Below are 14,215 nucleotides of genomic sequence, written 5' to 3'. Positions count from 1 at the left end.
GATAAAATATTTGGGTGACTTACGTTACTTTCTGGTCTCAAGAGAAAGGAACTAATTGAATAAGTCCCCACTAGATAATGAGGGCATGCAATGTACTTATTTTCTTGGGTAAATTGTTCATTCTATTCAGTTCATTTTAAATGTTAGCTTACTTCTGATCCATTCACTAACTCATCTAAGTCTTTATTTTATGCCAGCAGATGGTGCGTTTCAGTCACAGCCCTCCTTTTCACCCACTCATTCTCCAAGTCTGTAACTCTTTTGGTTTCTCGCGGTCAGGTTAGTGAAATAAAGGAGCTGAAATCTGCTTTGAGATCTGCACTATTCAGGTTGAAAGTAAAGTCGGGGAAACCCAGAAGCATACTGGTTCAGACAGCAACTAAGGGGAACCACAGGACTGTATATACACTGAGAGCTCAGGGGTCCCCAAAACTCACATACAGACACTGCTTTCACTTTTTTCGTGCTTTTACTTTTATTTACAACAACAGTTGTTGCTTGTTTGGAACCTAAAGTGACCATAATTGTCTTTAGCTTACAATATAAAGCACCTTGAGGCAACCATTATTGTGATTTGGTGCTATATAAATAAAACTGAATTGAATTGAATTGAGAGGGTGGATCACCTAATGCTAACAACCTTGGTCAGTAATGCTTTAATGCTAAATATTTTTATTTGTAAGTCACTTGAACTCAGGTCTCGCCTGGCCTTTAAACTGTTTGTCAGTCATTTGTCCATTTACTTTTGAACATATGAAAATAGCTCAGTTAAACCCTTTGACCTAAAGCTGAAAGTCTGCACTTCAATCACATCTTGATTCTAGGATTTAACGTCCACTGTGGTGACAAAACGACAAAAAAATACTGTCCAAAGACTTAATGGTGTGGAAAGGGAGTGAAATCAACCTTGTGGTGGTTCCAGAGGGGAAAAGATCCATTTATAATTATTAATCGTGTTTTCGATAACTGTGGGTTTGATAATGAGTCTTTTTTTCATCCATTCCGGACCAAAGAGGCAAAAAAAAAAAGATGGCCAGGAAACAACATGAAAGTGACCGATGTGATATGATTTTACATGTTTATACAGTAAAACAGTTAAGGAAGGTTTATTAATTTTAATGTGCAGAGCCCAAAACCTGCAGCACATCCTGTGATTAAACAGAAGATAGCAAGAGACACTGTAGTCCATGTTCTGACAGAGGAAGGAAAAAAGAGACAGAGAGAGGCAGAAAACCGGGGCAACTATAAATAGCATCCTAGTGATGAGGGAGAGAGGAGATGCCATAGAGACCGAGAGGATGGAGAGGTGAAAAACAGACCCAAAGAATGAGACGCTGTCTTCGTCGATTTCTTGTTCACAGCTCAAAATTATTGTTTTATTCATTACTCAAACAACTGAAGTCAGAAACAACCAATGCATGTGCAGCACAGCCATGAACATAATTAAAATAATAAACCCCAAGAGAACCACATGTACACGGTAATTTTTGGCTCTTTGAACAAGCAACCCGCTGCATTTACAAGCCGAAAAACAAAACAGAGAAATGAAAAGGAAATAAGGAACACACATCCCAGCTGTAGCGCCAACAGCTGCAGTTCATCCCATCAGAAAGGATTGCATACGAAGATGCAGCCGAGCAGCAGACAAACTAGGAGTGACTCCATTCAGTCAGCACACTCACTGCCAGAGCCTTCTGTGCAATTATAATACTAAACAGCCCTGTGTTTCATTTAACACTGATTTTAATTCAGTGTCACCATACTGACTGGGCTTGTATTTGCACTGGGAAAAAGAAAATGTGAGTCTTAAGAGGAAAATTTTATTTTTATTCCTGCTTAGAAACTACTTTGACATTTTGGGAGACACATTTATTTAGCTCTCCTGCAGAGAATGAGACAAGATGAGATGAGAATACTGACGCTCATATTTTAGCACTGAGGGGGAGCTAATTTAGCTAAGTCCAAAATATAATAAAAAATACACTTATTAGCATCTCTAAAGCTTAATACTTAGAACATTACATCTATTTACTATATATAATACAAGAAGAAAGTGTAAAAATAAATTTAGAGATGCTTAAAGGCAGATTTTGAAACAATTGGACATAGCTAGCAGTTTCCCGCTCTTTTCCAGGTTTTATGCTAAGCTAGCTAAGCTAATATCTCAAGGCCACAGGTAGTAAAACTCTCTACAGGAAAGATATTTCATTCTCTAAAATGCTGATCCATTTTAAATGCTGAAACACAACTCCTCTAACATGTTTGGGAGTCACATAGCATTTTTAATCTTAACTTGTTAAAGCAGTTTCAAAACAACGACAGTGTTAGCGATTAGCAGCCTGTTTAGGTTTAGTGTTCTTTTTTGTTCCAGCTTCAAATTGTTATTGTTTTATTCCTGTTACTTATATTTTACATGCAACAGAATAAATAAAATGTACCTAAAAGGATTGAATAACATGGGATTTGTAAAATAAGTAATTATTGTGGGTTAAATTCCTGTCTCAGATTAAAAATATCAATATAAATGTTTTTCAATGTGTTAAACAATATATAAATAATAATATTAAAACTGTTAGGTAATTATCAAATTATAAACTTTCCCTATTGTGTTAATATTTTTATAAAACTTTTTTTTTTGGAATATTGTCGTCCTAGGGATCAACAGAGATATGTTAATAGGTCCAATAACTCCTAAGAGGAGAAAGAGAGTATGAGAGAGTCATAGGTTCATCTAAGGTAATATGATAGAGCTGAAAGTGCTACAATAGAACACAGGCATTAAGTTTTCCTCTCTCTCACACTAGAAACATTCATTTTACCACCCCGGAAACCTGACTTTATAGTTTACACAGTAACGGTGGAGCCACAGAATTGCATGAAAACAAACTCTGTAGATAAAATTAAAGGAGCCACACTTCTAGCCTTAGTATTTAAGAGAAATGGAAGCAAACTGAGGATGACATGCAGGATTATGTTGCCTCATTCTTCTAATTTTTCACTAAGTCTCATAAAAAGTGTTTTAAAGATTAAATAGCAAGAGATGTGCAACACAAAAAAGGCTAACACACTTCTAAAATGCTATATTCGCAAACCTAATATTTAAAGACTTATCATCTAAGTTGTCTCCTTTTCTTGTTTTGACAGTAGCTTCGTTGACATCTTGAAAAATACTTCAGCACACATTTATTACAGGGAAATGTTCCCAAAAGCAGCAGCATTTTTTTTTTTTGCACTCAAAGCCCATTAGCTTAGATTTATATTCATGCACTGTAAAAACTATAAATGTAAGCAGCTGCATCATCTCGTCCTGTTACTACAAAGTGCAATATCATAGTGGTAAGATATCAAATTCAGGCCAATTCAATCAGTCCGACAAATTCAATAAAACAGCGATATACTGCAAATTATAGCAGACAAAGTCTATGCATGGGTAAATACTGGATAAATGAATAAATTTCAGATTATAAATAAATAACACATAGTTCATATAGTATCATTTTAAACAGATAAGTGTTGATATAATACATAAACAGAAATATATACTCTGATTGGTCAGTCCAGTCTGCATTTGGCATGTTATAAATGTACATCGACTATCCCCTCTGACACTTCTACACTGCAAATCAGCACTGCTTCCACATGGCACGCATAAAGAAGAGAACACATGTATATCTGCACCAGCGAGACTTAAATAAGCTAAATAAACCTTCTTTTTTTTTAAATGAGGCATCTGAAATTTCATCAACCGTGGGGGTCGCCACTTGGTCAATTTTGCTGCTAAAATATGTAACACACACACAGCGGCCTATCCTCTCATCCAAACACATCAGTGAAGGACGTATAAATTAATCAGCATCACATGAATTGTTAATGCAAGGAGCTTTGTTTCCCTCCTGCAGCTCATATCTAGGTGTAAATATTAAGCGGCCGCTGTGATAACAGCAAAGCTGGGCCTTGTTTGACAGCTGTTTGCATTTGGACGACAGCTGTGGTTGGTTGTGAGTGTGTGATGGCGGCAGGTTAGGTCAGAGCTGTGTGTGTGTGGCTGTATGCAGAGGGCCAGCAGCAGTTTTGAGTGCATTTTTTTTAATGCTTCTACATCCTCATAATGATTGAGAGTTAGCTAGCTAATACAGGCCATGATTTCCCAGCAGGACTTAATAGTGGAGTTACGGCTCCCAGTCGTCATCGTGGTGCTGCGATGCTATGATGACTACCACGGTGAGGATGGTGCACAGCACAATGGAGGCGATGCCAACCGCCAGACTGATGAAGGAGAAGTTGCGCGCCTCGCGGGAGGCTATTTCCGCCGTCACCATGTCCCCTCTGGCTATCGCCGTACGCACCTAAGTGAGAAGGAGGGAGGAGAAATTCGAAAATGTGTTACGCAACAAGCAGATACACGAGTGGGAGCAGGAGAGAGTCTGAAACAGCATGAATGGATCGATTTCACTGCAGCACAGGCTGAATGTGCAGTAACACCCTATAACATCATATAGAGCTCAGACCGGTGGGTCCATGCCCTGTCAGATCAGCTCAGCGCACAGCCAGCTGAGCAGGCCCAGAGGAAAAAATCCATTCTGTCCCATTGCACTGACAATGGTGCAGTTATGTAATGATGTGGTCTGTTGAGTGCGTGTTGGTCAGCACAGTCTGCCATTAGATAAACAACAGCGCAACATAAAAGTATGAAAGTCACCAGACGGAGCTCTAACTTTACACCACCTGCACAGAAAAACAGCATTTAAAAAAACAAAAACAAACTGCGCCTGCTGATGCAGATTATGTAGAGGTGACATCAGTGAATCCACAAAGTAACATCTTCCATCTGTTTTTTTTTTTTTTTTTTGTATGATTATGAATCACAAAATACTGGCTCCTGGTTTGCAGTCGGTAAATTCATAGCCACGTCGTTTTCTGTATTTCAGATCCTATCTTGGCAGGAAGAAAGAGCCACAGCCTGTTTTGACACAAACAGTCAAGGGATGAATGATCTTTCCTGACAGTCACATGCAGCTGGAAGGCTTTTTTTTTTTTTTTTTTAATTCACAACCCATTAAAAAGATAAAGATAAAATAATTTTGCCTGAAAACCTTTATATATGTGCCATTTTACAAGAGTTGCTTTCCAAAATATATGTCAAGGCTTGAGATAATTTAGTTTTCTCATTTGTAGTGTCACAAAGTGTGAAGTATCTCATTCTTCTGCGACTAAGGGCTCCAGTGTTGCCCTAAAAACTACTGAAAATACACAAGAGAGCAACAAGTGACACATCCCCTACAAACTGTAGATAAAAGATGGATGTAGGCACCCTTTTGCTTAACTGCCTTTGCCGTTTTATTTTTTGGAAACCTGCAGTGACATATTTCAGTATTAGCGAGTCGGTAAAAGTGAAATCCAGGGTTTTTTTTGGTTGTCCTTAAAATTAATCGCATAAAGGTACAAGTCCATTTTTAAAACTACCGTAAACACAGTTCAGAGGTCCAATTCAGTGACGTGAATAAGGTGAAGCGAAGCTCAACAAACAGCTAGCGGCATAATCGACACCTACTTGACAATTACCTCCCACAGGACCACCGCAGTAGATGTACCACAGATTTTTCACACAATGATGTAGTTCTGCTGTAAATTTGGACATTTTGACGTGGAGGTCTGAGGAAAACTGTAGTTTCTGTCACATTCAATAACCTACACATGTCAAAGCCATAGATATGCAGTTCTGCTGTTGCCTTTACTGAGCTGTTCGCTTATCAACAAATGTGTAGTCTTTCAGAGCTTAAAATAATTCCACAAAATGTATTTGGCTCCTTCCTAAATACTTAGTTTTTTGCATATTTGTCCCACTTACATGTGTCAGACCATCAAACAACTTTGAAAATTAGACAAAGATACCCTGAGTAAATATAAAATTACATTTCTGATTTCATTTATTAAGGGAAAAGGTTAGCTAAACCTACCTGCACCCTATACCTGGTTTTGGCAGCAGGAACTTTAATCAAGTGTGTGTGATGCTTGGTGGTAAGACTTTCATATCACTGTGTAGGAATCTTGTCCCACTTTTCTTCACAAAATTGCTTTTATTCAGCCAGATCGAAGCGTTTTCCACCACAAACAGCCCGTTTAAGGTCATGCCAAAGCATGTCAATCGTTTTAAATCCAGACTTTGACTCAGCCATTCCAAAACCTTCATTTTGTTTATTTCTGAGCTATTCAGAGGTGAACTTTCTGGGTTGTTTTGGCTCATGCTGCATAACCGAAGTAAACTTGAGCTTCAGGGTGTAAACTGATGATTTTCAAGATTTTCTGGTAGACAGCAGTTTGATCAATTACAGCAAGCCCAGAGTCCAGAAGAGGCAACCCAGCCCCAGACCAGCACCCTACCATGTTACTCTCCCATTTTTGTCCAGTCTCTTTCTTACTGTTGAACTCTGACCTTAACTGAGAAAAGTGAGGCCTGCAGCTCTTTAGATGTTGTTCTGGTTCTTTTGTGACCTCCTGGATGATTTGTCGATTTGCTTTTGGAGTAATTTAGGTAGGCTGGACACTCCTGTTACTCCATTTGTATACAGTGGCTCTCACCGTGGTTCACTGGAGTCCCAAAACATTTGAAATGGCTTTGTAACCCATTCCAGACTGATGGATGTCAGTGACTTTGTTTCTCAGGTGTGTTTCTTCAGACTGTGGCATAATGTGTTACTTTTTGAGATCTTTTATCCTTCTTCAGGAAGGCTAGCTAAAATTTAACTCAACTTTCAAAAACTGTAGGGCATGTAAATAAATTTGGATAGCTTTTTATCCCTCAATCAATAAAATCATAATTTAAAAACGTCATTTTGTATTTTCTCTGCTTATCAAATATTACAATTTGTATGATAATATGAAACATTTAAATGTAAGAAAGATACCTGTTCTGTTTACTGAGAACCACACGGCTCGGCTATTTCGAGAAATTATTGAGAAATTACTGGAAGTAAAATATTCTCTTAAATATTGATTTTATAGAGTCTTGTTTTAACGTGCAAAGAAAGAGCTTTAAGTCACTGAAAGTTTTTGTCTTATTTTACAGGACGACAAGAAAAACTGCAGGATTTCTATCATTTATCATTTTAAATGGGAGCGTCTGCGTCTGCAAATAAAATGGCTTTAAAGTGAAAATTCATCGCAAAGTCATCTGTAAAGGTGATATTATATCGATATGAAAGCCACAGATGAAAAGGAGACTATGAAGCAGCATTAACCTGCACTGCTTTGATGATCGCAATGATGCCTGTTGGCCAGAAGCAGCAGACGGTGGTGAGCACTGCGATGGGCAGGTAGTCGTGCGGCGGTCGGCGGTCCATTAGGGTGATGCTCGGTGGCATTTGCATGGGGTGAATCTGGCCCGGTGGGATCCCCGGGTGAGTTCCTCCAGCCGGCATGTAGGGCTGACCCTGAACAGAGAGAGAGAGGAGGAGAAGATGGAGAGCGGTGCTTTTAAAACAGTCCAGCAGCTTGCAAAGCTCTTTCCACACCAAAACACAGAGGAACACGCTAATGTGAGTGAAGAAGGGCACAGCAGCCGGGCAGCAGGAAGCAGAGCCTGCTAGGATCGCTGGTGTCAGAGGGGGCATTCGGATTTTTGATTGTCTCATTTTTAATTTAAATGAATTTCTCACAGTTGGACGAGACGTTGGAGGCGACCTAATCGTGGCGCGGAGGCACTGAACATTAGCTCTCTATGCCAAGTGGACAATTTTAGCTTTATTTTAAACCACCTGCGGAGCTGAAACGTGACTGCACTGCACCGTACAGTCATATCTGTAATTACCATTAGCTGTGAGACGAGATATCAGAGTGCAGTGCCGCTTTCAGCCTGTCGGGATTAAAAATTATGTTCAGTACTTGGGGTTTTTTTTCAATTAGATGCAAGAAACGCATCACAATTCGCTCTGCTTGAGCTGTGCATGTTTATCAGCTCAGCAGGCCAGACAGAAATACACTTAAAAAAAAGAAAAAAAAGGAAAAGGATTTTGTGATTTTGTGCTGCAGTGCAGATTTTGCTCTCGATATTATTCTCCTCGCATTCAAACCCACGCTGCTTTTAAGAAATTACCGACGGGAAGCTGGACAGCTGCACTTTCAGATGTCTGATGATTCACAGTCTCTTTCCGAGGCCTCGTTTTACAACTTTGATGTTAGTTCAGGGTAAAATATAAATTGTTTGATCTATTAACGTGGACGAACGTGTGGCTGTAGTTCAAAAATCCACTGTGTTCTCCAGCAACAATGAATGGGCAAAGAGTACAGATTGGTCTTTATAATACATGATGTTGAAGCTTAATAGTTCAACCAAGGATTTATGTCGTCTGCTCAAATGGTCTCATTCCTGTCATTGCTGTTATTAATATATTAGAATACTCCGAAGCTCCCAGGACAGTGAGATGAGACCTGGAGAGGTAAAACTCTGCTGCAGAATTAGAAAAACAGGAAAAGATTTAATATTTATCATCCTCTGACCCCTCAAATATCCCCATCTGTCAGAGATGCTAAATTTATGAAATTTATGTTTTATTTTTGAAAAATGAGCCTCAGAAAAACAGTAGAAACTGAACAATACAGAGAGAAGCAGCTCTACTTGTCCTTCAACCCTCCTCCACCTACAAGTACTGGCCTTTAACTTCAGTTTAAACTTATTTAGTGCTGCACATGTTTTAGTTCCTCCCTGCAGTCATCAACTATATTGTTAGTTTACAGCTGTGCTGTACTTCCTTTGTTCTGCAAAGCCCCTGATGTCCCTTGTGGGGACATTTTTAATTTCATGCACGCAAATTATTGTCTTGATAATTTGGAATAATGCTCCTCTAATGATTTCACAGTATTTTGCAACCCAGATCCGAGCTTGAGTGTCATAAGATGCTCTTACGCATCGGCATCGTCTGTTGTGAAGGACATCTCCTGCGCAGCCAGTTATTCCTGCTGATCGTGTGTCTGTGCAAAAGCAGCAGCAAAGCCCAAAGAAAAAATATGGATCTCTTTATGCAAAATTAGCTTCTCTTAAAATCTAATTGTCTTGTTTATGAAGGATTTGTGCACAAATTATTTTAAAAAAAAAGCTTTACAATGACGTTCAGCAACAAAAGATTTGCTTTCTTTTTTGTTGTTGCTGTTTTGTATATGAATTGATTTAAAATCAGCCAAATCAATTAATTTTACTGGCTTGAACTGCTGCTCTGTGACTCATTTTTCAAACTTACGGCTCCTCTAATGTACGAATATTGTATTAGCATTTATATTCCACCTCAGTGACGCACTCAGTTATGTATTAGAGTGTAAAAAAAGCAGTATAATTTATGTAATGTGGGTTAACTGATTACATTGATATTAATTAACTGACACGTCAGCTTTCATGTATTATAATTTATGTGTGGCTTCCAGACGATCTTTCACTTTAAGCACACTTTACCACGAAGTACCGATTTCACCCGTCAGGCTCAAAGCTCAGAGAAATATCTCGATTGTTATGAGAATCAAACAAACACACTCAGCCTGTTTTTGCTGGAAAGCTGCACACAAAAATGAAACCACATGTCCTCTAGCCTGAAAAATGTCCTACGCCTTTATATAAGTACAAGGACAATCAATGCAAATTACTTCAGCCTAATAATGCAACAACGTGCAGAATTAGCCTGCATGTTTACGTCCCTGTCTGACCCTGCAAAATTAATGAAATGAAAGCAACACCAAAGAGCTTATTCAAAACACTGCTGTGTGCATCATTAATCATTAAAAATGATCATTCATCATCATTAAAGATATTTAAAATCATACGAGAGGCTCTTTGTGGGCTGGTGGGACACGAGCCTGATGAATAAAGACATGCTCACTGGAACAAATCAGGTGGTTTGTAATTTTCCTTTTTCTGACTGAGCTTTCCGGACATTTATTGCTGATTATGTGGGGAAAAAAGAGACATCGTTTGATTAATAAATGTCCAGCTAATTGACGCAACAGCAGGTGCCACAAACGAAGCAGAAAATGAGCAAATTACTTCACAAAATGCGCATTTTCTCTGAAGATAGAGACAAGCCCCTGAGATAACAGAAGAACGCTTGATTCCCTGCATAATAAGCATCGAATGACATTTAGTGGATCTTACTGAGGAGTGAATTATGGACAATTTTAAACGAGCCGGAAAGAAGTGTGGAGGTTTAATTCTGCTGCAGCCTGCTGCCAGAGCTGTGAAATCTTTCAAGGCTGTGTCTCACTCACCGATGCCATGGGGTAGACGGGAACGTAAGCTGTGCACGGCTGCAGCTGAAGCGGGTAGCCCGGGTGGAGGTATCCCACAGGAGGGTGCGCCATGGTGCCTCCCGGAGCCTGGGTCTGGACAGTGTAGCCCTGCGGGGCTCCCGGAGGCCCCATCGGGGCACACTGGAACTGAGTTTCTTGGAGGTATCCCTCTGAACCCGGAGGAGGAGGCGGAGGAGGGTAGTTGGGCTGGGTGCCCGGCGCGGGAGGCATGTTGGGGTGCTGGGGCATGTTGGGGTCCTGTGGGCCGGGCAGGTACGGAGGAGGCTGCATGGTCTGACGGCCAGAGTCATCGAGCCCTGAGAGTGGAAGAGGGAGGAAAGATGAGGAAAGGTAGGTGAGCAGTCAGAAATAGACAAGGCAGAGGAAGAACAATAAAAGAAACAGATGTAAGAGCGAGAGCGTGTTATCTAACTCGAGCACGGCTACACGTGTGTTTGCATGTTGGCTCTAATATGTCTTATTTCACTGCCGAGGAGGAGAGAAAAAAAACAATTACACGGAGCACAGCTCTTCAGCAAGACTTAAAAAAGCAGCTACAAAGCCTGACATTTCCAACCTGCGCAGGCTAATGATGACAGTGATTGGCATTTTCACTGCCGGCAAAGGAAAAGAAGAAAGGCCTTTTTCTCTGCTTATCCTTCACAAAGAAGTTTATTAGCAGCAGAAATTTGGCATTTCAGGTGTCGAGAAACACGTCCCGAAGCATCTGTCTGCTTCTGGACGTCTGAACACTTTAATGCTCACACCTCTGCTCCCTTTGTGTTTGCTTAACACTGAAAACAACTGAGAGGGTGTTGCGTTGTCGAAGCGGGGAGGTGGCTGAGATAATCCAAGTTGACAGGGACATGAGGAGGAAGAAAAGGAGAAAAAAAAAGAATGGAGATGGATGGAGGAATAGAAGACGGAGGATTTGATGAGACATGAAGAAGGAGAGCAGGAGGCAGTGTCAGCGAGCGGGAGAGAAGCTGGGTGATGAGGGATGACGACTTGTGCGCTCGGGGGACCGGTTTTACGTAAGAGGCCCCAACCCTGTCACAAGCAGGAAGTGGACCAGAAAGAGACAGAGGGGAAAGGAGCGAGCGCGAGGAGGAAGACACCTTTGAAAGGTCATCACGTGATGAGCAGAAAATATATCAGAGTGTGTGTGTGTGTGCGCAGCATCTTTGGCAATTATAACTTGAATTCCATATAAAATAACATGAGACGTCACATTATTTTCTTCTTTATGATAAAGATCTTAATAGCGCAACGACCTGCATCCAGATGAGAGAAATAAAACTGTGGGAACACTCAAGCCGAGTAGTTAATTTAATCGCTCGTCATTACTCTGCAAAATGCAATCACGCGCAGTGTTTTGTCATCACTTCAACAACAGATTTAAGCTAAAATACACATTTTCTTCTGTTATTTCACTGAATAAATAATGATAATGTTTCTTTTTAATTAAATCTCTTCCATTTTCTGCCTTAATGTTTGAATTCTGTGCAGGAATAGATCACTGTCTTAAGCAAGTTGTCTGCTACTGATCCAATTCTAGCCATCATTATAGATCAATAGTCTTTTAATCAAATATATATTGATTTTTTCCCCTTTCCATTAAACTGTAATGCTTAAACATTAAAGGGACAGTTCACCTCAAAATCAAATGTAGATCTAATTCATCCATCTCAGTTGTTTTGGCACGTGCTGTCCAGTTTTTTAAGGGATCAGGTGCAGAAATGCTCCTCTTCTCTTGGATATAATGGAAGTAAAGTACTGCCTTGTGGTGCTCAACATGTTAAAAAAAAAGAAAAGCTTATATTGGGAAAAACCCAGCAGCAGCACCTCTTCACAGAAATAATGACCAGGTTACTCAAAAAGAAAATCTTGATGTGAGCAGTTTCATGCGGAAACTCCCAAACTACTCCATCCAGCTGCATGAAAGTGTCAGCCTGTCCAGGCGAGGCTGTGACAGAGTGACGGCATTTAAACATTCATGGCTTCCTCTCTCAGATCAGCTGTAACGTCTCACAGCTCAGCAGCCATCTTGAAACATCCCTGGACTCTTGCTTGGCCAGCAAAGTTTAAATTTGCCTTAATCTCAGTGATCACTGGGACATAAAACAGTTGAATCTGTAGCATCCATCTATCTTCCACTTGGTTGCATTTTATTCCAAGTAAAGTGAGCATTTCTGAGCTGGTTTGGTGCCGATATCATAAAAAGTCACACTAAAAACAGCTGAGATCAATAAACAACAAGTTAAGGCCCGAGGTAGGATATGTCTGATTTGGGGTAAAGTGTCCCTTTAAGGTCGCAGTCAATCTGCAGCGCCCACAGCTGCAGATTTTACTGACCAGAAGCCGTCAAACACACCTAATCAGAAATATTGATTTTCTCTGTTGAGTTACAACCTGAGACATTTTGAGCTGTGGGAAATGTTTGATGATTCACCCAGAAGCATGCACAGAGCTGTGGCAGTGGCACACCTGAATGTGATGCTGCCCTCGAGTTAGAACTAAAACCGAGTCCGTCTGTCATCAGCAAAATGCCTGTAATACTCTCTTCTTGAGGCATTTGCTACTTAGAAGCTTGGAACAGTTAACTAATACCTGTACATCCATTTAGCTGAACACATTAACGTCCCTGCTGTATTTTAATGGTTTTGCATTCCCATGAGTGTCTTCTGAGCATCAGCAGATGTCCATCCATTGTTTAATTATAGCCTCTCAGATCTGATTAAAGCACAAGACAGCGGTCACGTTTACAGCCGGCTCCACATTATGCTCTTCACACCTCCTGAGGCAAGATCAGGTGTCATCGTCTACTTTGTTTTACTGTTTATTTGAATATTTTTAAGAGGAAAGATGCAGTTCACCAGTAACATCAGTAACTGGTGCTTCAAATTCTAAAATATTAGAAAGTGGAAGGATTAAAGTGTGTGTGTGTCTGTGGAAGAGAGGCTCGGGTTCACGAGCAATAAATGGTTGTTAAAGGCGTGCACGCGCAAAGGACACCCACATCCTGTCTATAGTCAGGAGAGATGTACGTAGGCCCGTGCGTAATGATGTGAGACATATATAACAGAGGGGAGGAAAAATAGGGAACAGGGAGTCCAGGAAGGATGTGAAAGCTCACTTCAGTGAAGAAAATCTGAACATGAAAATAAACTAAATGTAAAAGAAATAAATTCAGCAGATACACACAGAAAGTCTGATGATATTAGTTTAAAGTCTCCACGGCCCTGCGGTTATTTTTTCCAACCCCCACCAAAGCTGCACCCACACAGCGGTGCATCATCTTGTAGACACAGCAGAAGCAAAAGCGGATGGAGAGGTTGACAAGGGGGCAGCTGGGAAAAGCGCAGATGACAGCAAACTAGAAAAAACCAAAACACACACATATATATAGGCCGATGCCCTGGATCTGCCTTCGTGCTTCAGACAATTAAAACGCCTCACCGTGCTTTTCTGACGACATGCTTTCAGATCTTCTGTCCGCCTCCTTTGATCGGATCTATTTTTTTTCCTTTACTCCAGTTGGTGGTGAAAATCCTCCTTCAAGTGCGCGATGATGCAGACTTTTAATCCAAACGGGTGCAGCCCATCCTCAGGATGTTTTCATCTTTATTTCTTTAGCGGCAGTAACAACTTGAGGTGTTTTTCCTTCTTCCTTTGTTGCTTTAAACCCGGCTCTGTCACCGCGCACAGCTCCGTTCAGCTCCCCCTCCTCTCCTCTCCTCTCTGTGCGCGCAGGGCAGTCTAATAATGTTTCTCCGCTAACGCGTCGCTGTACATTGAATTAATGAGACACAAAGCTATCGCTGTCTTAAAGCGACAGCTCGGACTCGGGCAGCGCGCACAGGCAGCAGGCTGGAACATCCCATTACAGCTCAACAAACGAGGCAGTCTCTGAATTGGATGGATCTCTCTCACCGCCCTCCCTCAC

General features: G+C 40.7%; 1 protein-coding gene across 2 annotated transcripts; it reads right to left on the bottom strand.

Moving 5' to 3' along the window:
- Positions 1–1,347: 1,347 nt before the first annotated feature.
- On the bottom strand, positions 1,348–14,114 carry prrt1 (proline-rich transmembrane protein 1). Of its 2 annotated transcripts, none has more exons than XM_086280436.1 (4): positions 13,729–14,114; positions 10,249–10,586; positions 7,239–7,430; positions 1,348–4,346 (listed from the first exon to the last, which is right to left on the bottom strand). In XM_086280436.1, the coding sequence occupies exons 1-4, from the start codon at positions 13,745–13,747 to the stop codon at positions 4,170–4,172; spliced, it is 726 nt and encodes a 241-aa protein (XP_086136562.1). In that variant the 5' UTR covers positions 13,748–14,114; the 3' UTR covers positions 1,348–4,169. The 2 variants fall into 2 exon arrangements, with proteins under 2 accessions (XP_086136562.1, XP_086136563.1); XM_086280437.1 differs by lacking the exon at positions 13,729–14,114 and adding an exon at positions 11,925–12,482.
- Positions 14,115–14,215: the final 101 nt, after the last annotated feature.

This window comes from Aulonocara sp. 'chitande type north' Nkhata Bay, linkage group LG22 (assembly GCF_057382095.1).
Source record: "Aulonocara sp. 'chitande type north' Nkhata Bay isolate Kocher_YH1m ecotype deep benthic linkage group LG22, A_spYH_male_GT1.1, whole genome shotgun sequence".
NCBI lineage: Eukaryota > Metazoa > Chordata > Actinopteri > Cichliformes > Cichlidae > Aulonocara > Aulonocara sp. 'chitande type north' Nkhata Bay.
The sequence above is the reverse complement of the archived record's forward strand: the minus strand, read 5'-3'. Positions and strand labels throughout refer to the sequence as shown.

Excerpts from the sequence above, each read along its gene's own strand:
- prrt1 (XM_086280436.1), bottom strand. Across the intron at positions 7,431-10,248 it reads CCGTCTACCCCATGGCATCG|GGTCAGCCCTACATGCCGGC; the intron begins GTGAGTGAGACA and ends CTCTCTGTTCAG. Across the intron at positions 4,347-7,238 it reads CGATCATCAAAGCAGTGCAG|GTGCGTACGGCGATAGCCAG; the intron begins GTTAATGCTGCT and ends CTTCTCACTTAG.